We start from the raw sequence: 26,276 nt of genomic DNA, 5'->3' as shown, positions 1-26,276 counted from the left end.
CCACGGCCGCCCGTGTCCGGCAACCCCAGGGCTGTCACCACCCGCCCACGCGGTCCTGCGCTGACAGCGAGGTGCCTCACCATCCAGATCTTGGTGGCGCGGCTCATCTTGCTGTGCTGGGCGAACATCCAGCCGTGGTAGGAGAGCAGCACCTTCAGGGAGTAGCGCATGGTGACGATGAGGGCCACCCACAGGCCGGTGCCGAACAGGACGCCACTGACCACGTTCTGCGTCCGGCTGGACAGGTAGCCGCTGCCGAGACAAGACCAGATGCGGATCCGTGAGCGTGGAAAAGAGGCGGCGGGCGGCGCCGCCACGTGCTTCGGGCGAGGCGGCCCTCCGCGGACCCAGGTGAGGCCAGACACCCGGATCTCTGAGTCCGGCCTGATGAGACACAGGACGACCCACATGCATCCCATTCTCTGAAGACTCAGCCGTCTTTCTTTGCCTTTTTTCTTTTTTTGGTCTTTTTAGGACCACGCCCGTGGCATATGGAAGTTCCCAGGCTAGGGGTCGAATCGGAGCGGCAGCTGCCGGCCTTCACCACAGCCACAGCCACAGCCACGCAGGATCCAAGCTGTGTCTGCGACCTACACCCCAGCTCACGGCACCACCAGATCCTTAACCCACGGAGCGAGGCTGGGGATCGAACCTGCATCCTCACAGATACTAACCAGGCTGGTTTCCTCTGAGCCGCCAGGGGAACGCCTTTCTTTTTTGCCGTCTGTACAGCCAAAAAAGTTCCCAGGCCAGGGATAGAACCCACGCCACAGCAGTGACCTGAGCCACAGCAATGACCATGCTGATCCTTCATCCACTGAGGCACTAGGAAACTCCTCCCTTCTTGATTCGAAATGAACCAACCCTGTCTGCTCTGATCCTCAAAACACACCCAGGGTGACCTGTGTCACGGGGGAAAAGGCACAACCTGCCCTGGATCTAAGGATGACGATGGGAGGTGATGGGAGAGGCGGCGACCTGCCCGAAACGAGACCCACGCTCCCGGCGGACTGCGTCCTCCTGGGCTGGGACCCAGTAGCAATTCTGGGCCTTCCTTTCCTGCTACTGAGGATTTTTTTCCTTAAACATACCTTTGGATTTCACCATGACTCATGAGAAACTAGATCACTTGGCAAAACTAGTACGTCGACTCTTTATTCCAAAAGAGCTTGTTTTTTTATCAAGGCAGGTCTATCATGAATAAATATAGAAAATGATGTACAATGATTGTTCAAATCCAAACCTTAGAGAAAATGTTTTCATTTGCTAAGGAAAGTGATATATTTTCTGGTAAAGATGGGACTTGACAAATGAGAAGGAGCTTCCGTCCTGGCGCAGTGGCTAACGAATCCGACTAGGAACCATGAGATTGCAGGTTCGATCCCTGGCGTCGCTCAATGGGTTAAGGATCCGGCGTTGCCGTAGGCTGGGGTGTAGGTCGCAGATGCAGCTCAGATCCCACGTGGCTGTGGCTGTGGTGTAGGCTGGCAGCTGCAGTTCTGATTTGACTCCTAGCCTGGGAACCTCCATAGGCCACGGGTGCAGCCCTAGGAAAAAGACAAAAAAAGTCAAAACAAAAAAAAAAATAAGAGGGAGTTCCCATTGTGGCTCAGTGGCAATGAACCCGACTAGTATTAGTATCCATAAGGACACAGGATCGACCCTTGGCCTGGCTCAGTGGGTTAAGGATCCGGTGCTGCTGTGAGCTGTGGTGTAGGTTGCAGATGTGGCTTGGATCTGGCGTTGCTGTGGCTGTGGTGTAGGCCCGAGGCTGCAGCTCTGACTGGACCCCTAGCCTGGGAACTTCCGTATGCCATGGGTATGACCCTAAAAGGACAAAAAAAAAAAAAGATTAGAGGAGTTCCCTCATGACTCAGCAGCTTAAGGATCCAGGCGTTGTCCTTGCTATGGCTCTGGTTACGGCTGTGGCTGGAGTTTGATCTCTGGCCTGGGAACTTCCACAAGCTATGGGTGTGGCCAAAAAAAGAAAAACAAAGAAGAAATGCAGCTACTTATACGTCTTTATGGGTTGCAGTCTTAGTTGTTTTGGAAACTACAAGACATTTATAAAATGAAAATAATGTAACAACTGTCAGCAAGGATGTAGAGAAACGGGAATCTTTAGGCCCTGTGGGTAGGAATGGAAATTGATGCGGCCGCTGTGGAAAACAGTATGGACATTCCTTTAAAAAAAAAAAAATTGAACTACTATATGAGCCAACAATTGCACTTTTGGGTATTTATCTGAAGGAAATGAAATCACCTTTTTTTTTTTGGCTTTTTTTTTAGGGCTGCACCCTTGGCATGTGGAGGTTCCCAGGCTAGGGGTCTAATTGGAGCTGCAGCCGCCGACCTCCGCCACAGCCACAGCCACGTGGGATCGGAGCCGCATCTGCGACCTACGCCACAGCTCACGGCAACGCCGGATCCTTAACCCACTGAGCAAGGCCAGGGACTGAACCCAAAACCTCACGGTTCCCAGTTGGATTCGTTTCTGCTGCACCACGATGGGACGTCCTTGAAATCACTACCTTGGAAAGATATTTGCCTCCTCATGTTCACCCAGCACTATCTCCAATCGCCAAGATATGGACGTGTCTGTGGACAGATAGGTGGACAAAGAGGTGGTAGATACACAACGGAATACTACTCAGCCATAAAAAAGAGAAGGAAATCCTGCCATCTGTGACAACCTGGGCAGACCTTGAGGGCATTGTGCCAAGTAAAACAAGTCAGAGAAAGACAAATACGGTATGATCTCAGCTATTTGTGAAATCTTTAAAAAATGAGAGATTTGTAACTATATTGGTGATGGATGTTAACTAAAATTACAATCATTTGTAATATCTACGTCAAATCATTATGTGGTACACCTAGAAACGAATACATTGTTCCATGTTAATTATATCTTTTTAATTTTTTGGTCAATTTTTGGGAGGCCCACACTCAGGGCACATGGAAGTTCCCGGGCCAGGGGCTGAACCCATGTCGCAGCAGTAACCAGAGCCATAGGACTGACACCACCAGATCCTTAACCTACAGAGCACCAGGGAACTCCAATTATATCATTTTTTAAAAGTTAAAAAATTATTTAGGTGCACTTTAAATTATTAAAGCAACCGATATACCTAACCTAAAGGACCTAAAGGTAGCTCCAACATTTGGAAACCACCCATTAAACATCTTCTACTACTTAAGTAACAGAGAAGCAAAAAATAAATACTTTTGTTTCAAAATTTGTATCTTTCTACATGCACCCCTATGTTCATTTGCAGCAGTATTCACAATAGCCAAGACACGAAACAACCTAAATGTTCATCAACAGATGAATGGAATAAGAAGATATGGCATATACACACAATGGAATACTACTCAGCCATAAAAAAGAACAAAAATGCCATTTGTAGTAACATGGATGCAACCAGAGAGTCTCATACCAAGTGAAGTAAGTCAGAAAGAGAAAGACAAATATCATATGATAACACATACATGTGGGATCTAAAATATGGCACAGACGGCCCTGTCTACAGAACAGAAACAGACACAACAGACATGGAGAACAGACTTGTGTTTGCCAAGGGGGAGAGGGAGTGGGATGGACTGGGAGTTGGGGGTTAGTAGGTGCAAACTATTACATTTAGAATGGATAAACAATGAGGTCCTGCTGTACAGCCCAGGGAACTTATATCCAATCACCTGGGGGATAGAACATGATGGAAGCTAATACAAGAAAAAGAATGTGTATATATATATATATGTATGACCAGGTCACTTTGCTGTAGAGCAGAAATTGACAGAACATTGCAAATCAACTATAATAAAAAATTTAAAAAAAAAAACCTGTATTTTTTGGAGTTCCCGTCATGGCTCAAGCAGTTAACAAACCTGACTAGTATCCATGAGGACATGGGTTCAATCCCTGGCCTTGCCCAGTGGGTTAAGGATCTGGCCTTGCCATGAACTGTGGTGCAGGTGGCAGACGCAGCTCAGATCCCACGTTGCTATGGCTGTGGCGTAGGCTGGCAGCTGTAGTTCCGTTTTGGCCCCTAGTCGGGGAACCTCCATATGCCTCGGATGCAGCCCCAAAAAGACAAAAAACAAACAAACAAACCCTGGACTTGTATCTTTCTATAACCTGTCAATTCTTGCGGTCAAGTTTAAATGCAGTCTCCACTTTAAATCTTCTTTTCTGGGAGTTCCCATCGCGGCTCATCAGAAATGAATCCTACTAGCATCCATGAAGACACAGGTTCAACCCCTGGCCTCACTCAGTGGGTTAAGGATCCAGCATTGCCGTGAGCTATGGTGTAGGTCGCAGACGCGGCTCGGATCCTGAGTTGCTGTGGCTGTGGTGTAGGCCGGTGGCTACAGTTCCGATTGGACCCCTAGCCTGGGGACCTCCATACACCACAGATGTGGCCCCAAGGGGGAAAAAAAAAAAAGCTAAACCTTCTTTTCTGATAGCGTACTCTATAAGCAACCTTGGATTTAGGGATTTAAGAGCCAATCTTCCAGATAATCTCTGTTTCAGGTTCCTAAATACAGTATCATTGAATTTGGGAAAGACACACCTACTTACCTGATTCACAAAAATCAAATGGTGTTTCACCATTAACAAACAAATGACAGGCTCCGCCTTTTTTTACACATATTTCTCTCTAGACATTTCGACAGCAAGCATTAGCAAAGAAGCTCTCTGTTGAAGAGCCTGCGCCCTCAGAGGCTGCAGGGGATGAGCTAACAGTACGAGTCACCCCCCACTAGGGAAGCTGAAACCTCAGGACCTCAGGGCTCCGCCCCAGGAAGAATTTCCAGACTGGCCCTTGAACCTGGTAGATGCTGGCCCTTAACCTGCTCTTTCTAAATTTGAGCCAGGGATGGCCCAGTTTACATCCATCGGTTTAGAGGGCTCAAGACACAGATCTTATAAAGACCAGATTATAAAGAGCTTTAAATAGCCAATGTTTCTAAATATAATCCAGCCTTAGGAAGACAGCCCACACTTGAGAGTAAGGTGAAAGTCTGAAAGCAGGAATGCAGCGGTGACCTGCCTGCTGAGGGGCAGACCTGCAGCTCCTGGAAACAAAGGGAGAAGAGCAACAGGGTCCCTGCCCGGCTCCCCCAGCCCCAAGGCAGACTTGGAGCCTGGCAGGCATCCAATCCATGCATGCGTCCAGTACAGGCACTTGTATCCTGGGCCTTGCAGACGCTTATAAAGGCATGAGCCAGCATCCCCAGGCAGCTTGAGGCTGCAAGCGACTCAGCTGGACTCAGTGACTCTGGGCATCACAGGGCTTTGTGAATAAGGAGCAGCCTTCAGGACGAAGGGGCCCCCACTCAAAACAACGGAAGAAAGAGTACCCGCCAAGGTGCAGTGGGTGGAGAATCTGACTGCAGTGGCTCAGGGTCCCTGCAGAGGTACGGGTTCAATCCCCAGCCCAGCACAGTGGGTTAAAATATCCAGCATTACAGCTGCAGCACAGTTGCAACTGTGGCTCAGGTCTGATGCCTGGCCCGCTAACTCCATATGCCATGGGGCAGCCAAAAGAAGAAAACAAAAACAGGAGCTCCCGTTGTGGCACAGCGGAGACAAATCTGACTAGTATCCGTGAGGACGCAGGTTCGATCCCTGGCCTCACTCAGTGGGTCAGGGATCAGGTGTTGCCGTGAGCTGTGGCATAGGTCACAGACATGCTCAGATCTGGCGTTGCTGCGGCTGTGGCGGAGGCCAGCGGCTGCAGCTCCAATTCGACCCCTAGCCTTGTAACTTCCATATGCTGTGGGTGTGACCCTAAAAAGCAAAACAAAAACAAAAACAAAATAAAAACAGAGAAGAAGATTCAGACCTTTCAGTTAAAACCACTTAATCGTTTCTTTGGCATGATCAGAAATTCAGCCCTGAGCTGTGAGTTTTTGGCTCTTTTGGGTTTTTGGTTTTGGGGGCTGCGCCCGTGGCACATAGAGGTTCCCAGGCTAGGGATCAAACCTGAGCCATAACACTGACCCAAGCCACAGGAGCGACAATGCCGAGTCCTTCACCGCTAGGCCACCAGGGAACTCCAGAAATTCCCGTTTTGAAGGTCCAGCAGACAGGCTCTGTGGCCTGTCACTACGGGCCTCCACCTCGGCGCCAGACATGTCATGGTGGGTACCCCAAACCACAGCTGCTCTTTTTTTTTTTTTTTTTTGTCTTTTGTTGTTGTTGTTGTTGCTATTTCTTGGGCCGCTGCCGCGGCATATGGAGATCCCCAGGCTAGGGGTTGAATCGGAGCTGTAGCCACCGGCCTACGCCAGAGCCACAGCAACGCAGGATCCGAGCCGCATCTGCAACCTACACCACAGCTCACGGCAACGCCGGATCCTTAACCCACTGAGCAAGGCCAGGGACCGAACCCGCAACCTCATGGTTCCTAGTCGGATTCATTAACCACTGCGCCACGACGGGAACTCCGACAGCTGCTCTTCTTACCCCTAGTCATCAGAGAGAGGGCCGCCAGGGACCACAAACTCCCCAGGACACGGGGAGAAAACGGACAAGAAAAACAGCAGGAAAAGCCTCACACGGAATGCAGAACAGCAACAGTTACGTTTGAAAAGACCCCAAAAAACAGCAGTACCTCGGCAGCCCCCCCCCCCCCCCCGGAGATCTGAAAGGATTCCTTACGTGGCGTCGAGGGTCCGGTTGATCTTGGCGATTACCCCCAGCGAGGGGTCGATCTTGGCGTACATTGTCGACATGACGCCCACGACCACGATGAGCCAACTGGAAGGACTGGCCGGGAACACGCCGGTGATGATGCCATTCTACCGACAGACACGGGGCGCGTGAGCGACAGCCCTCCCGGGGGTGGGGGCCGGGAGCTGTCGGGGGGCGGGGGGCTGGTTTACGCAGGTGGGCAATGACCACGCGGTCGCTGCTGGAAACCCTCCCCCGAGCCTCCAGCCCCCAGGCCTTCCACCTTCGGCTCCTTTCCTTCCTCTGCTTCGTGTGCATCTAAACCCTCCTTAGAGCCGCCTCCCCGGAGAGCGACCACCCCAGGACCGCTACCACCTCCCCGGAGAGCGACCGCCCCAGGTTGGTTTAACACACAATGTAACACACAAGTCCTGGGGCTCCATCCAGGCTGACTCAGGACACTGGCCACCCAGACAACCCTCAGGTCCCTCCCGCAACCTGCTACGCCCAGGGTGCCCCAAGACCTCCCCCTGCCCAGAGCCAAGCCCCCTTAGACTCCTGAACCAGACACCACCTAACCCTGAGGCATTTAAGGGAGATCGCCCCCCACGTGGGGAATTCACCCGAAGAAGCTGCAGCCAAAGCCCCGCCTGGAGTCGGGGGTGGGGGGAGTGGGGTATGACACAAAATGGGCAAAATGCTGAGAGTCGCTGCTTCCAAAACAAATTTAAAAAATAAAGTTCTTGGCGTTCCTTCTGTGGCATAGCAAGTTAAGGATCCGGTGTTGCCACCGGTGTGGCAGAGGTCACAGCTCTGGCTCGAATTCAGTCCCTGGCCCAGAAACTTCCTTATGCCGAGGGTGCAGCTGAAAAAGGAAAAAAAAAAGCAAAAACCCTTACTGAAGCCATCTTAGTAAGAGATTGATTTGACTGAAACAATGGATTAAAAACCTCTCAAAGCGTTATCGAATTCTCTCTGGAGAGACTTGTGACCCTAAGTCAGATGCTTAATCAACTCAGGCCACCAAAGAACTCCTTAAACAATTCTTTTTCTTCTTTTTCTTCTCTTGCCTTTTTAGGGCTGCACCCATGCCATATGGAGGTTCCCAGACTAGGGTTGAATCGGAGCTACAGCTGCCGGCCTGCACCACAGCTCACGGCAACGCCAGATCCTTAACCCACTGAGCAAAGCCAGGGATCGAACCCGCAACCTCACCTTGAATCTGATGAACTTCTTCTTCCAGGAATGAAGTCCAGACAGATAGATCTGCCTGAGGGCCTCATGGCTCATTCGAAGGTCGATCCCATCCGGAGTGACCGTGAACTGAAAGGCCACGGCTTGGTGAGCCTCTGCCATGGTGAGCAGTAGCCTGGAGAGACGAGGGGAGAAATGACTATTTACTGGGGCTTAGAAAAGCCCTTACTTGTATAGACACGAAAGCCGTTCTGAATTTAAGCGCTTCCTCCCATTTGATAGGTTGATTTTTCATGATCCATCCAATTCTGTGATGGCCCCTCCTCCGCCTGTCCAGAGGGACACAGACAATCGCTGCCTCTGCTTGGAGGCCCTGGGGGACAGCGGGGTCCGGAAGTGGAACATCCCCCCCACCCCCCCACCCCCTGCCTCACTCCCCACTCCCACCCCAGCCCTAGCCTTCCCACTGATCTCTGCCCCCCTGCCTCCTGGGGGCAGCTGCCCGGGCCACACCCAGCTGCCACACCGAAGCTGGTGGCTGTTTAGCAACTTGTACTGCAAATAATCCCATTCCTGCTGGCCAGCCAGCCTGGAGGCTGGCACAGAAAGTCCACAAACAGTCCCCAGGGGACCTGATCCCTTATCTCCAGGTGCAAACACAGACGGACACAGAATGCCTTGGCCTCACGCGTGTGGTTGCTGCTCAGAGAAACTGCTTTAGGCTGCACAGGAAAACTCCAGGAAAACCAGATGCCCAGAACCCTTGGGGGGAGGGAGGGGACAGGACAGGCCCCGCCTTCCTCCCCTGAGACTGCTGGAATCAAACTGATGCCAACAGCCCGAGGGGCCAAGGACCACCTCCCTAGGGGCAGGCCTGGCCCCTCTGTTAAAGCTCCTTTCATTTCCCCATTGGGCATCTTCTGAGTCCATCTTCCCACCTGGCGGGATCCTGACGCACCTGTTCCCTCGGTCCTTCCCAAACTGGCCCCTCACCACCACCAGCTCCTGAACTCTGTGCCGAGCACGTGTGCATAAAAAAGGAGCTAAAAAAGCCATAATGGGGAACCACAAAAAAACACCCAAAATTGTAAGTGTGTATCTGCCTCACCCTCTAGTTCTCCTTTTCTCCCGACTTAAGAAGCCCCCCGTGCGCAGGTGCCGGACCATCCAAATCAAGGAGAAGGGGTTTCAGAGCCACCCGGGCACAAACGTCAAACTTAGTTTTCACCACTACTCAGGACAAACAATTCCAACTTTCAATCATTCGCCTGTTCGACGAGAATGTGTCGACCGCCCTGGAGGTACAGGACAGGGGCACGGACAGGGGACACTGGCACTGCCCTCCCACAGCTGGGGGGCGGGGCAGGGCGAAAGAAGAGGGGGTGACAGAGGGGACCTCCCAGGTGACAGGATCAACCAGGAGATGTCCAGAAGGAGAAGCCAGAGGGAACAACGTTCAGGCCCGGAGGCAGAGCTGTGAAAGGACTGGAGTGCGGTCAGGGTGGCAGCTAAGGTGGAAGGCAGGGCGGCTGGGCTCAGGGTCGGGGAGGGAGGGTGCCTGGGCTCAGGGTCGGGGAGGGAGGGTGCCTGGGCTCAGGGTGGGGGAGGGAGGGTGCATGGGCTCAGGGTGGGAGAGGGAGGGTGCCTGGGCTCAGGGTCGGGGAGGGAGGGTGCATGGGCTCAGGGTGGGGGAAGGAGGGTGCATGGGCTCAGGGTGGGAGAGGGAGGGTGCCTGGGCTCAGGGTGGGGAAGGCAGGGTGCCTGGGCTTAGGGTGGGGGAGGCGGGGCAGCTGCACTCAGGATGGGGGCTAACTTCCCAGAAGGGGGCCCCAAGGCAGCCAAGTTCCTTGCCAAGGACAGTGGACAGCATCCAAAGGCCCTAAGTCAGGAGATCAGTTCCTATGTCTATTCTGAAGTCCGCTCAGGGAATTCCCTTTGTGGTGCAGCAGACGAATCCAACTAGGATCCATGAGGATGCGGGTTTGATCCCTGGCCTCACTCAGTGGGTTAAGGATCCAGTGTTGCTGTGGCTGTGGTACAGGCCAGCACCTGCAGCTCTGATTGGACCCCTAGCTGGGAACTTCCATATGCTTCAGGAGCAGTCCTAAAAAAGACAAAATAAATAAATAGACAGATAGATAGTAAGGTTCCTCGAGGAACAGCCGGGTCGAGAATCTGTGTCGCTGCAGCTGTGGCATAAGTTCGATCCCTGGTCTGGGAACTTCCACATGGCACCGGTGCAGCCAAAAAAAAAAAAAAAAAGAAAAAGAAAAAAAGAGTGTTCAATGCTTTTAGCTGTCATATAATATTGTAGATATTTCTAAAAGAGCTCCTGTCTTAATTTTCCCGTCGTGGCACAGTGGTTAATGGATCCAACTAGGAACCACGAGGTTTCGGGTTCAGTCCCTGGCCTTGCTCAGTGGGTTAAGGATCCGGCGTTGCCGTGAGCTGGGGTGTAGGTTGCAGATGCAGCTTGGATCCCTCGTTGCTGTGGCTCTGGCCTAGGCCGGTGGCTACAGCTCCGATTGGACCCCTAGCCTGGGAACCTCCATATGCCGCGGGAGCGGCCCTTGAAAAAGCAAAAAGACAAAATAAATAAATAAAATAAAAATAAAAGAGCTCCTGTCTTTTGGTGATACACACTGAAATATCCACCAATACACTCATCTTTTAGCCTGTCTCCTATTTGCTTCAAAATCCTTGGGGGTCGGGGGAGGATAGACAGAGAAAGTTGCAGTGGCCAAATGGAAAGTCTTTATTATTTTGGCTTTTTAAGGCCGCACCTGCAGCATATAGAGGATACAGAGGTTCCCAGGGTAGGGGTCCCACTGGAGCTTCAGCTGCGGCCTACGCCACAGCCATAGCAACACAGGATCCAAGCTGAGTCTGTGACCTACCCCACAGCTCAGGGCAACACCAGATCCTTAACCCATCGAGCGAGGGCAGGGATCGAACATGCCTGCATCCTCATGGTTCCTAGTTGGATTCGTTTCTGCTGCGCCACAACAGGAACTCCCTCCCAAATGAAGGTCTTTACGCCTGCTTCTCTCTGCATATGTCTGTGATATTCTTTAATATCTTCTCTTCGGCCCCATCCACAGCACACAGAAGTTCCCAGGTCAGGGATCAAACCCTTGCCTCCGCAGCGACCTTAACCCACTGTGTCACAGTGGGAACTTCTCTAATAATTTCTTAAAATATGTTTAAAGAAACAAAACACCTATTCACCGTAGTTGGTGCCAAATCCCCCACTTTGCAGACCAACTTTTTTTTTTTTTTTTTTTTTTCCTTTTTAGGGCCACACCTGCAGCATAGGGAAGCTCCCAGGCTCGGGGTCCAATCAGAGCTGTAGCTGCTGACCTACACCACAGCTTGTGGCAACACCAGATCCTTAACCCACTGGGAAAGGCTGGGGATCGAACCTGCATCCTCAAGGATACTAGTCAGATTCTTAACATACCAAGCCACAACGGGAGCCCTGAGGGTCACTTTCAAAGCATCCCCAGACTTTTCATGTGCTCCCTCAGCGGTCAGCCAGTCCGTTCCCTGACCTGGTACCCTCGCAGGACGCACCCCCAGCTCCTAACCTCCCACCCAGGTGGGTTGGGTGCAGCCCAAACGCACCACCCTACTCTCCCCTCTGAGTCACCCCCTTGCAGCAACCGGACGAACTGATGAGGATGCAGCCACCACCGTTTCCCACAGGCTGGCCGTGGCCGCGGGCTCCTCGAAGCATCTCCTCGGGGTCACCGTGCCAGAGGGTCCCTGACATTTCTAAGATGGGGGACCTTTCTCTCAAAGGTCAACACCCGGGCAAGTTCAGAGGAGAAAAGCCTTTCAACTCCCCGCCTCCTGCCGTGGGCCCTGGGGGCTGGGGGCTCTTCGCCACTTTGATGGAGGCGTCCTGGCCACCAGTCGGCCAACCTGTCCGTCAGGGTATCTACCGCAAGGGCATCAGATGGGCAGTGCTGGCAGAGGTGCCTGGAGCTGAATCAGGACCCTCCTGGCTAGGAGTGCCCTCCCCACCACTGGGAACCCACCTGCCTCCTGAGCGCCCTGCCTGCAGGTGGAGCACCGGAGGCTGGGGGAGGGGGGAGGGGCGGGCCGTTAATAAACTCACGGACTCGAGGAATTATGAGGACTTTCACACACAGAAAAAGCAAGGTGTTTTCTGTCTGAAATCGTGAGAAACTGCAAACACGTTAGACACCTACACACTCCTCCCTGAAGACACAGATCCTAACGCTTTGCCACACTGACCGGAAACTGCCCTGTCCCCACCTCTCCCTTCTTGGCCTCCCTAGGGCCCCCGAGGCACAGCACCCAGGCAGGCATGGCTGTCCTCTTCCTCTGTCAGCACAGCCGGGACCCCAAAACACCGTGAGAGGGAGGGCCCTGGGGCCAGCTGGCAGGCCAGGCCTGTGTCTGGATCCGGGCCACTCACCCTGGGCAGCCTTGTCTCGAACCCTCCAACCTTCCAGGGTGAAGGCCAAGAGCACGGCGGGGCCCAAGGGTCAGGTGAGCTTCCTGGGCTGGCGGGGGCTCTGCCATGTACCACACTCGATGTGCTTCTCAACCATGCGTCTCTCCTCTCCCTCCTGGGTAAGGTTACCAGGCACACAGATGGTTCCACCAGTTCCACCAGTTCTACCAGGCACACAGATGGTTCCACCGCTTGTCCCTCTCTGGGCTCCGAGCTGGGGGTCACCATTCCTCCTGCAGCCCCTCTGCGCCCCGGGCATCAGCCACCCACAGGGCCCTGACGGAGGCTTGCACACCAAGTTTCAAGCTCATCTCCACCGATGCCAAAGCAAGTCAGCCGAAAATTCATCTTAACTCACCCTGCGTCTTCCGCACACCCTCCCCGCCATCTCTGTCCTTGAAACACCTCCTGCACCTGCCTTGCGCGGATGGGCTACAGTGGTCCTTCCTCCATCCCTCAGCCCGTGCTGCACGCGGGCACCAGAACCTGCCGGTGGGGGAAGGTATGCTGCCCCTCCCCCCACTGCCGCCCCCCCCACTCGGGTGGAGGGAGGTGGCTTCCCCCGGGAACCAGGCTTATGCGCAGGACCGCTGGGACCCACCTGCAGAGTGTGCACCTGTGCCCCCGCTTCTCCGGAGGCTGGAGGAGGAAACGTAGGAACTGTCTCCCCTCCAGTCATTCACTTGTTGCTGGAACTCATCCCTGAGCAACCCCTGGAGACAAGAATTCTGAACCGGGGGGAACAGAGGGACGGGGGGAGCAACTCACTGGCTGCTTGGCCCCAAGAAGGTCTGGCTGGGTATGGGAGACGGCCCCCTGGGGGCTGTTCTCCACGCAAGGCCACCTGTGTGCACCCCAGACCAGCTCAGCGCACGGGAGGCGGCTGCTCCCAGCAGCAACCCCCACCCCCAGTGGCAGGGAGACATCCAGAAATTGACCCAACATGCTGAAGAAAGCTGTTTCTGTCGGCGTGTCCACTGGGAGGGTACAGACGCCTCTATTTTCTCTGGCAGGACAGAAATGGCTCCTGGCCCCATCAGGTGGCGTGTGCCCACCTGGAGCCCCACCTGACGGCGAGTTTGCACAAACCTCCCCACCTGGGAAGCACCTGGACACTGCCCCTCCCCGCCGTGGGAACCACGCAGTGGCGCTGCTGTAGAAACCAGAAGAGAGCTGGCACCAAGACCTGTGCCAGGGCCCTTAAGCACCTTACGTTAATCTGCGCCAGGAAAAAACACCAAGATCCAGAATAAGACGCTCAGGTTGAGAACGATGACCTATTTACGGCAGTTTTTAAAATTCACACCGTGGGTCTATCACGTGACCATCCCCAAGGCCCTCCCGAGCTGGGTCTCCTGGTCACCTCTGCTTCCACCAGGCCCCTCAGTCATGCCCGAGGCCTTCGAGCTCCCACTCACAGTCCAGACACCTTCTGCCCTTTTGCAGTGTCCCTTTTCCAGCTTCACACCTGGGTGCGGGCCCAGAAATCCTATCAGAGACATTTAGCAGTTTCGCCTGCACTGGCTGGCGAATGACTGTCCCTTGTCAATTACTCGTTTAATCTCCCGACAGAAGCTATAAAGCTCCCAGGACACAAGTCCTTGTCAAATTCTCCGAACGAACCATGCGCCCAGAGACAGTTCAACACCAAACATGTCAAGGGAACCCCCTGGAGGAGAAACGTTGCAACATCTCATTCAATTCTGATAAGAGGACCTTAATTTTTTTTTTTTGTATTTTTAGGGCCGCACCTGCAGCATAGGGAGGTTCCCAGGCTAGGGGTCCAATCAGAGCTGTAGTCACCGGCCTACACCACAGCCAGAGCAATGCAGGATCCAAGCCATGTCTGCGAGCTACACCCCAGCTCACGGCAATGCTGGATCCTCAACCCACTGAGCAAGGACAGGGATTGAACCTGCAACCTCATGGTTCCTAGTCGGATTCGTCTCTGCTGTGCCACTACAGGAACTCCACAGTCAATTCCTTATAGCAAAAACTTTTCACTTCAGAGGTCAGCAGCCTGCACATCACAACACACGTGACCAAGTCACCCAGAGACGTCCTGTTTCCCTCCAGGGCACCTGCTCTCCTTCAGTGCCATCCTCCCCCCGCCTCCCCACTCTAGGTTCTGTGACGGGGAGCAGGGAAGGAGGTGAAGGGTTATCCAATGCAAAGGGCAGGAGGCGGGACTCTGGCCCCAGGCAAAACTGAGATGTGGACATCACCAATGACACCTGCCATACGAGGAAGTTCCCTTCGTGGCTCAGTGGGTAACGGACCTGGCTAGGATCTACGAGGATGCGGGTTCGACCCCTGGCCTCGCTCAGTGGCTTAAGGATCCCGCATTACCATGAGCTGTGGTGTAGGTCGCAGACGAGGCTCGGATCCCGCATTGCTGTGGCTGTGACACAGGCCGGCGGCTGTAGCTCCGATGGACCTCTAGCCTGGGAATTTGCATGTGCCGTGGGTGCAGCTCTAAAAAGCAAAAAAAAAAAAAAAAACTTGCCATGTCACCAGACTTCCAAGAAAACAGTCTTTATAGGATTGGAAATACATAACAAGTTAGGTGTTGTTAGAAGTCTTTCTTTCTTTCTTTTTTTTTGGGGGGGGTCTTTTTGCCTTTTCCAGGGCTGCTCCCTCGGCATATGGAGATTCCCAGGCTAGGGGTCCAATCGGAGCCACAGCCACCAGCCTACACCAGAGCCACAGCAGGATGGGATCTGAGCCGCGTCTGCGACCTACACCCCAGCTCACGGCAACGCCGGATCCTTAACCCACTGAGCAAGGCCAGGGATTGGACCCGCAACCTCATGGTTCCTAGTCGGATTCGTTAACCACTGCGCCATGATGGGAACTCCTAGAAGTCTTTCTTGAAATTAGCAGATAAACAGATAAGTCTTGAAATTAACACATAAGGAAAGAGGCAGTTAGTAGGTTGGTAGGTAGACATGCAGATTAATTTTTCCATTATTAACAATGAATATACAAAATATTCTTTCTGCCAAAGCCTCTGGCGTGTGCCAGACAACGCGATCCGAATTTTACCCGCATGAACCCATTTAATCCCCACTAGACGCCGAGGAAATGACTAGGGCTGCTCCGCTTACTGATGAGAAGACCAAGGCTTGGATGTTAATAAACCTGCCCAGGAGTTCCCACTGTGGCTCAGCAGGTTGAGACCCCGACGAGTCTCCACGAGGATGCGGGTTTGATCCCTGGCCTCACTCAGTGGGTTAAGGATCTGGCATTGCCACAAGCTGCGGCGTAGGTCACAGGTGCGGCTCAGGTCCGGCACTGCCATGGCTATGGACGTAGGCTGGCAGCTGCAGCTCCCATTTGACTCCTAGCCTGGGAACTTTCATATGCCACAGGGGTGGCCAAAAAAGACCAAAAAACAAAAACGAAGAAGAACGAAACTTGCCCAAGGTTATAGCCAGCGAGCCACAGAGCTGGGCATCAGACCCAGGAGCAACTCCAAAACTCATGGTCTTACCTACCAACCGAAGCAGTGAGCGCCCCACACAAAGTTCAACGAAGGGTTCCTGAAATTACAACACGGGTACAAACTTAGGTCCTTCTGTCGCAACCTAAGTGATGCAATCACAAGCAGCAATGTAACTACAGTAACTCCGAACACGGCAGGTGCCAACCCCAAAATTATTCACATGCTTCAGTCTTCCCGCCAGAATTGCACAACTCACGGGCCCACGTAAGCAGGCCTGGCCTCCTATTAAAATCCAGCTGACAGCAGCCCATCCCATTTAGCAGTAAACAGCTGAGCTGCAAGTCCAGGGTGCCACAGGAAGTGACAGCTTAGAGCAGCACGGGGACTAGGCGGGGTCTCCAGGAGCACAGCCTGTAACCCTCATCAGGAAGAGACAGTGAGGCCGGAGGACCCCTGGGCCACCACGCCTGGGAAACCTCTTTCTTGAAAGAAAGCACCGCAGGCACATAGCTGCAGCATCACCTTTAGCAGAGAGCAGAATCATGACCTCACGGCCTACATCATATTCCCTGGTGACCAATGCCTGGGAGGGTTCTGCTTGGCTAAATGAAGCTGGTTCTGCCCTCCAGGACTAGCTCCAACTTGGGGAAACCCGTCATGCTTGATGACCAAGGGGGCATCCAGGCTGGCCTTGGCACGGCTGCCCACAGCACTTCAAGGAAGAAGTACCATGAGGGTGGTGGAGAGCCGTCACCAGCTCAGGGGGTCGTTTCTTTTCTCGGGCTCCTTTTCGCTCTTTCGTATTGCCGTATTTCTGTTACTCTACTGACGAGGAGGGGGAGAGGTTAGGTGTGGGCAAAAATCAGCAGCAAAGAAAAAATGAAAGTGGGAGTTCCCGATGCGGCACAGCGGAAGTGAATCCGACTAGTATCTATGAGGATGCGGGTTTGACCAGTGGGTTGGGGATCTGTGGTGTAGGTCAAAGATGCTCAGGGCCTGAGTTGCTGTGGCTGTGGTGTAGGTCAAAGACTCAGCTCGGATCCCGTGTTGCTGCGGCTGTGGTGTAGGCCAGCAGCTGCAGCTCCGATGAGACCCCTAGCCTGGGAACCTCCATGTGCTGCGGGTGCAGCTCTAAAAAGACAAAGGACGAAAACGAAAAAAAAAAAAAAACAATGCAAATTATTCTTTCCCTGATCTGATGGAGGCAGCTTAGACGCAAGACCGTGAGACTCAAAACTCACTTTTATTTGGGGGAGGGCTTCATGTACAGGAAAAGTGCAGAAACTTTCATTTATGAAGGGCTACATCTTGAATCCATGACTGAGCATTTAATATTCACCTTATTTAATCTGGCCTCACAATTCATTTCTCGCAGGCAAGTGTATCATAACAAACCATTCACGTTTTATTCTGTAAGGAGGCTGAGTCAAAGACAGGTGACAGATTTCTGAGTCATCATCCTAGTTTTCTACAGCTTTGGAAAAAACAATACGGCTTCTGCCTACAGAGGTACTGCAGAAATAAAGCAAATTCAAGCTGAAGCCTTATCTTGTGCCAGAGCAACAAGTGATACTGCACCAGGGACCTGCAAAGAAATGTGATCCTAGCAAGAAAAACGACTGAAGGCGTTCCCTGGTGGCCTAGCAGTTCAGGATCCAGGTTGTTGCTGCCAGGGCTCGGGTCACTGCTGTGGTGTGGATTCGATCCCTGGCCTGCATGCAGTGGGCACAGTCCCAAGGGGGCAAAAAAAAGAAAGAAAGAAAGAAAAAGAAAAGAAGACAAAGAATTGAGGAACGGTCATTGAGGTCACCTTTTTTTTTCTGGCTGTGCCCGAAACATGTAGAAGTTTCTAGACCAGGGATCAAACCTGTGCCACAGCATGACCTAAATCACTGCAGCGACAACGCCTGATCCTTAACGCGCCACGCCACAAAGGAACTGTGAGGGCCACATTTTTACAAAGAAAACATAATTATCTGCACTAACTACGTGGGTACTTTCCACCCAGAAGGATCCCCTGCAGCCAGAATGATGTCAGCACATCGGCCTGAGCACCGGAGGCCGGGAGAGTCACGGATCTGCCCAAGGAAGGTCCCCGAACCTCCCTTCCCCCCCATGGCGTGGGTCACATCCAATGTCCCTAAAACCTCAGCGGGGTGCCCCAGGTACATGGTTCACCTTTGCACCCGCAGGGCAACTGAATTTGACCAACCACATGTTCCAGTGTGGGGTCTGCAGAACAGAATGCAGCCGCCTCCGTAAAAGCTGCCTGCTGCCGTGGTCTGGTCTGCTGGACGCCGTCTCCGCATGGCACCCTCCAAACCACTCTCGCATCTGGCCTCTTACTGGGTCCTCATAAAACCCCAGTGAGACAGAAAGACAGGTGTCAGAAGCACCCTCCACAGAGGAGGAAATGGAAACCCAGAAACACACACGGCTGATTCCGTGTCACATCCAGCGGGGGTGGGGGTAGGGGTGGGGGAGGTGCCAACCGCCAGGCCCTCTGCCTGCACAGTGGCCTGGGAAGCAGCCAGTTAAAGGGAGGGGGCATAAGCTTTGGAGAACCCAGATACTGGTTCAAATTCCAGCTCGGCCTCTTAGATGTGATACACACACGTGTGTGCTGTCATCACCATCTGTGCGATGTTTCCTGGCACATAAAGTATGCACGTTAGGGAATTCCCATGGTGGCACAGCGGAAACAAATCCGACGAGTATCCATGAGGATGCGGGTTCCATCCCTGGCCTCGCTCAGTGGATCGGGGATCTGGCCTTGCTGTGGCTGCGGTGTAGGTCGGCAGCTGCAGCTCCGATTGGACCCCTCGCCCAGGAACTTCCATGTGCCTCGGGTGTGGCCCTCGAGAGACAAGGGAAAAAAAAAAAAGAAGCAGCACGTTACCCATGCGTCACATCAACTGAAGGAGAGCAAGCGTCAGGCTTGATCCCACATCAGATCTCCGAAGCAGGAACAGGCTCTTTGCACCTTCCTAACTGCAGCCACAAGCTGCCAGCCTCCTCCAGGAACGTGGGTTTCCTTGAGATGTCCTCGTGTCACTCCCCCTTCCCCGAAGTGTTCGGAGTCCTTGACATTTAACTGTCAGCATCATCACTGTACCGCCCTCTGCACAACAGCGTGTGCTCGTGAAAACAGCAAGAAACCAAAACTTCCTGAATTAACCTGACACTTGGGAAAATCGGTGACACGTACAATTTTATAAATGAAGAATTATTTCACAAAACGCAAAGTCTGAGTCACAGTATGTGGCAACTTCTTGGTTATTTTGATGTAAGGATCTTTTTTTTTTTTTGACCACACCTTCAGCATGCCAAAGTTCCTGGGCCAATGATCAAACCCACGCCACAGCATTAACCAGACCCACAGCAGTGACAATGCCAGATCCTTAACCAGCTGAGCCACCAGGGAACTCCAAGGCAAGGTTTATTTTCTGCCTGCCTTTTTTTTTTTTTGGCTTTTTAGGGCCACACCTGCAGCATACAGAAGTACCCAGGCTACGGCTTAAATCACCGGCGCTGTAGCCATCAGCCTACACCACAGCTCATGGTAACACCGGATCCTAGACACACTGAGCAGGGCCAGGGATGGAGCCCGTGTCCTCATGGTTGGTTACTAGTCAGGTTTGTTACGGCTGAGCCACAATGAGAACTTATGTTTGCTTTTAATACAAGCGTGTATTGCTTTTTAAATGGGGGTTAGTTCTAAAGAAAGGCAATTAACCCCTTAGGAACTCAACAGCCCATCCCCAAGGAACTCATTCCACATTAGGGTATCACGACACAACACGCGGAATTCTGTGTGTGTGCTGGGGGTCAAGAGACGTGAGACCCAGAGGCAGCCAGTCTAACCGGTGGGAGGAGGGGGTCCCTAACCCCTCAACGGGCTGGTGGGTCTCAAGTCCAGGAGGCCCTGAGCACAGTAACAAGGTGGCAGACAATGGCTTCACCTGCCCGTCGCTTTCTTCCCACGACAACTTCCCCTCCCCGGAAGGACCCTCACCACACGGGGAGGCTGCCGCCATTCAGGGCAGAAAGGGGCTCAAGCATTCAACAAGTGTCTGAAGGCCTGCTCCAGCTCACAACACCCAGGAGAAAAGCAAGTCCGAGAGCCATTTAGGGGAGTTCCTGTCACGGCTCAGTGGTTAAGGAATCCGACTAGGAACCATGAGGTTGCGGGTTCGATCCCTGGCCTTGCTCAGTGGGTGAAGGATCCGGGTTGCCGTGAGCTGTGGTGAAGATTGCAGACGCGGCTCGGATCTGGCATTGCTGTGGCTGTGGTGCAGGCTGGCAGCTGTAGCTCCGATTGGACCCCTAGCCTGGGAACCTCCATACGCCGAGGGAGCAGCCCTAGAAAAGACAAAAAAAAAAAAAAAAAAGCCATTTAGGAAACAGAAGTCATAGGGGGATAGTAGCAGCTTGGAGAGAATCCAGGAAGACCCTCAGGTTCCTGGGATGGGGGGGGGGGCAAGGCATGGAAGATTTCTTTCCTTTCTATCTAGAGAACTCGGTGTCCCACAATCAGCGACAGCCCTTTGCGAGCTGAGCAGCGACGGCTCTATTCTCCAACCCTCGGGGGTGGCCATCACCCTACTGTACCCCGGAGAGGCACGGCTCACTCAGCAGCACAACTGCTTTCAATTATTAACTTCCCCAAACATTCCTGGACATGAGACCAGCCCACACATAACAAAAAGGAAAGGTCATTCTCAGAACTGAGGTTCCCAGCCACCTCACCCCAAAAGGTCAGTCTGGCCTTGGCCCAGGGCCTGCTGGGAATGCAGCGTGAACAAGACGTCAACCTCCTAATATTTGCTTGGGGTAAGAGGTAAAGGCCACAAAAGGTAACAGAACATCAGGAATCAAGCAGAAAATATTCCTGACTTGGGTCAAGTAGCAGGTTTCTAGAAAAAAAAAAAAAAAAATTCCCTGTACAACCCAGACTATTCTGCCTCCTCAAAGAAACTTAATAGCGGAGACTTCTGGAAAGGGCTTGGAGGGAGGTGGCCAGCTCTGCCCTGGAGTCCTGTTTCCCCGTGTGCTAGTAGTAGTACTTGTTTTCAAAACAGAAGAGTCCTTGCAGGAAAAGCTTCAGACCGGCTCAAGCCATTCAAAGAAAGTAGAAGCTTCGAGAAAGGCTCTCTGAGACGCACTTGAAATATCTCCAGCTTGAACAATTTTATTCTTAAAAGCAGCAGTCTTTCTGAGGTCCCGTCGTGCCTCATCGGAAACGAATCTGACCAGCAGCTATGAGGACACAGGTTGGATCCCCGGCCTCGATCAGCGGGTTAAGGATCCGGCATTGCCATGAGCTGTGGTGTAGGTCAGACACACACAGCTCGGATCTGGCCTTGCTGTGGATGTGGTGTAGGCCGGCGGCTACAGCTCCGATTGCACACTCTAGCCTGGGAACCTCCATATACTGCGGGTGCGGCCCTAAAAAGACCAAAAAAAAAAAAAAAAAAAAAAAAAAAAAAGCAGCAATCTTTCCGGAATTCAAAGTGCAGGCTCCACCAGCAAGAGAACTGTCTGGTCTGCCAATAATAACCATGCACAGTGACTAAACATTTTTTCCAACAAAGGGAAAAATGCACCGGATCAAAGTGCAGAACCAGCCCGGGGCCGAGCGGGCGCGCGTTTCCGCCTCCCACCTTCCCACCGCCTTTAGACCTCAGGCTGTGCCTTTAATAGCTCGCCTGGAACGCGTCCGCACCGGCAGCGCCAGCAACTGCGGTCGGCGTGCCCCTCCCCTCCCCCGCGGGCGTCACGTGACGGCTGAGAAAAGTAGGGGAAAGGTTACCGAGAGCCCCGCCCCCGGCTTGGCGCGTCCCGGGCGCTCAGATCCTGTTTCCCCGGCCAAGCCCAGAGAGACCTTCCGGAGCGAGCTGGCGCGCCTCGCCAGCGCTGCCACCCCGGCGGCAGCGGGCGAAATGCAGCGCCTCTCGGTGGGAAGGCCGGGCCCTGCGTGGTCAACCTTGGGGACAGTTGAGCTTAGTGCACCCGACGCCGACCCCCACCCAAAACGGCGCATTGCGCCCCGCGAGCCCAGAGCGCCTCCGGAAGGGGCTCGCTGCGAAACCCAAGGGAAAATTAACGGTGTTTCCATGAATGGGCGCGCGCAGCCAGGTTTGCGTAAGCCCGGGCCTTCGCCCCAGGACTCCCCGGAGACCCAGGCATGACCGCTCGGTGACCACTGGGCTGGGGCCGGGGCCAAGGGCGGCAGCGACACCAGGTTTATTCCCTTAATTTCTGGGTTTGGCCGCTTGTTTTCAGTACAAACTTGAAAGGTTATGTTGGCCCGTGCATGACGCCAGTTTCTGCCACTCTGATACCAAGTATGTGCACGCCTTCAGATGGCCCTTTTTCTGATGCCAGCAACTGTTCAGTTGGCGTTCAATGTGCAAGATCAGGTCTAGCAACACATCTTTGGATGGGAACCGGTCGTTGACATGTGAAAAGGAGCCCCTGGGCACGGAGAGGCCGAACCACCCCAAACTCTATCCGTGAATGCTGCATTCAGCTACTGTCTGACCCGCCCGTCCCAGATGACTTAGAGCTAAACACTCCCTCCCTGCCACAAGAGGCATTATCCTCAGCATCAATGTCCTCATACTAAGCCACACTCACTACGAGTCACCTTAAATAATTTGGAAAGGAGGGTGATGCTTGCTGGCATAAAAGAAAAAAAAAAAAAGAGACCTAGTTCGGCCATCTTTTATTCATTTGGTTTGTGGTTTAGAAGGACATAAGCATGCTTGAATATGTGGGATGACCAGAAACCGGACGCTTGTGTAAGAAAGTGGTGTCACAAAATAGACACGTTTCAAAAGGTTAAGCTGATTTTCATTTTATTCGGTAACTTACAAAGTTACCAGTTTCCTACCCAAATCTGCCCTTCAATTATTTTGATATCACATGGAGTATAGAGGAACCGAAAGCAGTTGCGAGCTGGGAATATTAAGTTCGTTCTGTACTCAACCTGATTACTCGCGATTTTTAACCCTCGGGAGTTCAAAAAGTAAGGTCATCTTTGTTCCCTTCGTTTCACTGAAGGCCAGGCACCGATTTACATTAGAAAGACGCTGACCCACGGTCTCTCCAAACAAAACGAAAGGAACCGACTGTCGGCTCACACAGGGCGTTAGGATTAGGGGCAGCCCGAGAAGAGGTCTGGTGCCCGGGGTGCACAGCCTCCCTTGACCGCGCCGTCCGGGCTCTCTGGCCAAGTCACGTGATGCCCCCCCCACACACACCCTCCCACCTCCCGCGAGGCAGCTCCCCCGCTCCTCTCGACCTTGGGTAGACCGCGTGCGCCCACCTGCCCTAGACTCCGCGCCGCACGCAGGGGTGGAGGGCATTCGCAAGTGGGAACTCAGGTCCGGCGCCCCCCCTTAGCATCCAGGGAGGAGGGTCGCAGGGCGCGGGGAGTCCCAGGGCCAAGGGCGTGTCCCGACGGCAGCACTGCAGGGGCGGGCGCAGAGAGGGGGTCGGCGACGCTCGGCTGAGTCCTGAGCGTCCCTGCGGCTCCCGCTTGGGACCCGCCTGAGACCCCAGGGCGGCCCTCCCGGATGGGGTGAATGGAGCAGGAACAAGAGAGGATTGGCGGCGCCCAACCAGGTCCAGAGGGCTGAGCATCCCTCCCGTTTGCCGCATCCCTCCGGCTCCCGCACGGTCCCGCACGGACCCCCAGACCCAATCAACCCATTCCTGGGAAGTGCGGGTGAGATGCGAAGGGAAAGGGAGCCGGTGGCCCTAATGTCCCAGGCCGGAGGCGTCCTGCTAAGTCCGAAGGGTTGAGCATCCCTCCCGCAGCGGTGCAGGACATGCCCTCATGCAGACCGACCCCGGAGCGGACCCCCAGATCCAGTCCACTGCAGGGGATGGGGAATCTCGCCCCGCTCCGGTTTCGGGCTCTCTACGAAACCCCTGTCCCTTGGCCGCGTCGCGGCACAGGCGGCGGTCCCTACCCACTCCCTCAGTCCGGGTCCCAGTAGTCCCCATCCGCCCCCCGCCTTGCGCCCCGCCGCAGCCCAAGCGGGGCGCCCGCCCTCCCTCGGCCCGGCCCTACCGAGTCGACGGACGGAGGTGCGGCGGCGGCGGCAGCGGCGGCAGCAGAAGCGGCAGCGGCAGCGGCGGCGACGGCAGCTGCGGACTGAGCGAGCAGCGAGCGGGCGCCTGGGGCGGGAGGGCTGCAGACGAGGCCGAGTGCACCCGACGCCGGCAGCGACCGATTGGCTGATGCGCGCAGCTGCGGAGCCGGCGGGCGGTGACTCCCCGCGCGAGGAGGGCCAGGGGCGGGACCTGGACCGGGCGGGGCGGGGCGTCAGGGGGCGGGGCGTCAGGGGACCTGGCGCGCCCGGGAGCGGGTCTGGTGAGGAAACTGAGGCTTGCCCGGGTGCCCGCCACCTCCGTCTCTGCCAGCGTGGGGCCTAGGGGGAGATTTCTCGCCCTGAGAGCCTCAGTTTCCTCATCTGAAAAATGGGCCAACTCATTAGGGCCATGCCCATAAAAGCGCTTAGCCCAGTGCAGAGCTCCTGCTCGCCCTCCATAGGCACTGCCCCATTTAATCGTCGTGGCACCCCTATAAATAGCTGATCCTAGCCGGGGCAGGAGAAAGAGTCACGAACCTGCTCAGGATCACACAACTAAAAAGATGGATCCGACATTGGGCCCGAGTCTGACTCCAGCGCCCACGCCCCAAATCAGACCTATCCCCGGAGTGACAGCTGATACGATCGGGACAGTGCGGCTCGCAGGGCCAACACGGAATGCAGATTCCTGTGAGCTTCCTGAGCTTCCTCCTCGTATACCTGGGTAAAAATTCCTCCCTTTCGGGGCTTTGGTAAGGTTGAGTAAACGATTCCGGCTCCTAAAGCATCGTAGGTGCCAGGGAAGAAATGGCTGGAGGTGGGAACAGAGTGACCGACAGACCCGCGTGCGGGTCACCAGCAGATAGATGCCAGCGTCTAGGTCGACGACGAGGGCAGCTGGTGCGCGGGCTGGGGAGGCGGCTCCGCGCTTGCCGCGGGGTGAGCCGCTGAGCCACCCTTTTCCCCGTCTTTGCTGGAAACGCTTCCCAGGTCCCACCTCCTGGTCCTGCAGGCAGCAGGTGCTCCGCAAGAGAACCAGTTGATGAACAAAACCCGGCTTTCTTAAAGGTCAGCCACTCCTTTGGGCAATGAAGAATCCATGCTGGCCTCTCTTTCCGTCTGCACTGTTTGGACGTCAGGGGAGGAAGGGTTTAGAAAAGAAAATGAAAGTCTACACTAGTTCCGGCCTCCCCGCCTCTCACTACTCCGGTTAACTGTTGGCGCGCTTGCTAACTGCAGGCTGTTTTGAATGAAGTCCTCAGAACGGGGATGTTTGTAATACTCCTTTGTGTTCACCTGGCTTATGTCGCGGACAGGATCCCCTGTCGAGGCACAGAGTGACCCAGGCTTTCACAGTTTTTAACACGCCCGCTGGGCACTTAGGCGTCTCCTTTCCAGCACCTGCAGACATACCTAAAGCTGCCGCTGGCCGTCAGAAGTGCATCTTTGCCTCTTTGTAGATCGCTGGAAGTCAAGCAACCAGGTCAAAGGACAGGTCGGTGCCACTTGCCCAGCTGCCCTCTGGAAAAACCTCCACTCCCTTTTGCGCATGGAAGCAGGGCCTCGGAACTCATCAGGGCTGGCCGTCAATCCCAAAAGGGTGGGAGGGGGCAGAGATATGGAGCCCTGTTTTAATTTGCATTTCTTTGAAGTTGAAAGTTGCGGATTTTGGAGGTCCCGTTGGGGCTCCGCAGATTGTGGACTTCCTGTTAGTATCCAGGAGGATGCGGGTTTGATCCCCGTCCTCACTCCATGGGTTAAGGATCCAGCATTGTCGTGGTGTAGGTCGCAGACGCAGCTCAGATCTGGCGTTGCTGTGGCTGTAGTGTAGGCTGCCAGCTGTGGCTCTGATTCGACCCCCTTGCCTGGGAACTTCCATATGCTGCAGGTGCAGCCTTAAAAGGCAAAAAAAAAAAAAAAAAAAAAAGAAAGAAGAAAGAAAAAATTGCAGATGTCGTTCCCCTGAGGGCTTCTGCTTGGCCCATGAGCCATCCCAGGCTGTGACCCCACAAGAGCTCTGCGGCCCCAGAGAGCATGTGGGCAGGGCTAGGACATACATGCTGGAAGCTGGGCTGCAGCATGCCTACCCTGGCCGCTCCACGGGCATCTGTGCGCCTCTTCCTGCCTGTGGGGCTTCCTGCTAGTGCCTCGAAAGTTGGACCGTCGCCCTCACCTCACACACCTTTCCCTCCTCTTCCTGGAACCCCATCTGTCGGCAGGTCCCTGTCCCAAGGTCACATTCTCCTTCAATCCTGGCTCTGTCGTGCGCCCTGCTGAGACTGACCTTGCACCCAATCTGTTCCTGGGCCTCTGCAGCCTTGGTGCACCCATTCCTGCGTGATGCCTCGAGGCCATCTGCAGGCAGGGCACCTCCGT

The 26,276-nt window shown here is 54.2% G+C and overlaps 1 protein-coding gene across 1 annotated transcript in view; it reads right to left on the bottom strand.

The window, feature by feature from the left end:
- The window catches only part of CPT1A (carnitine palmitoyltransferase 1A), a 58,993-nt gene extending 34,940 nt beyond the window's left edge, over nucleotides 1-24,053 (bottom strand). The window contains 4 exon segments of the mRNA NM_001129805.2: nucleotides 81-252; nucleotides 6,665-6,804; nucleotides 7,892-8,045; nucleotides 23,879-24,053. Coding sequence (NP_001123277.2) covers nucleotides 81-252; nucleotides 6,665-6,804; nucleotides 7,892-8,032 — 453 coding nt within the window. The 5' untranslated portion in view covers nucleotides 8,033-8,045; nucleotides 23,879-24,053.
- Between the last annotated feature and the right edge of the window lie 2,223 nt (nucleotides 24,054-26,276).

This window comes from Sus scrofa, chromosome 2 (genome assembly GCF_054392235.1).
Source record: "Sus scrofa isolate SSC_HxYL_T2T_F1_AM1 chromosome 2, Sscrofa_HxYL_maternal_Yorkshire_Landrace_v2.0, whole genome shotgun sequence".
NCBI classification, from domain to species: Eukaryota; Metazoa; Chordata; class Mammalia; order Artiodactyla; family Suidae; genus Sus; species Sus scrofa.
This window is presented reverse-complemented; position numbering and strand designations above follow the sequence as displayed.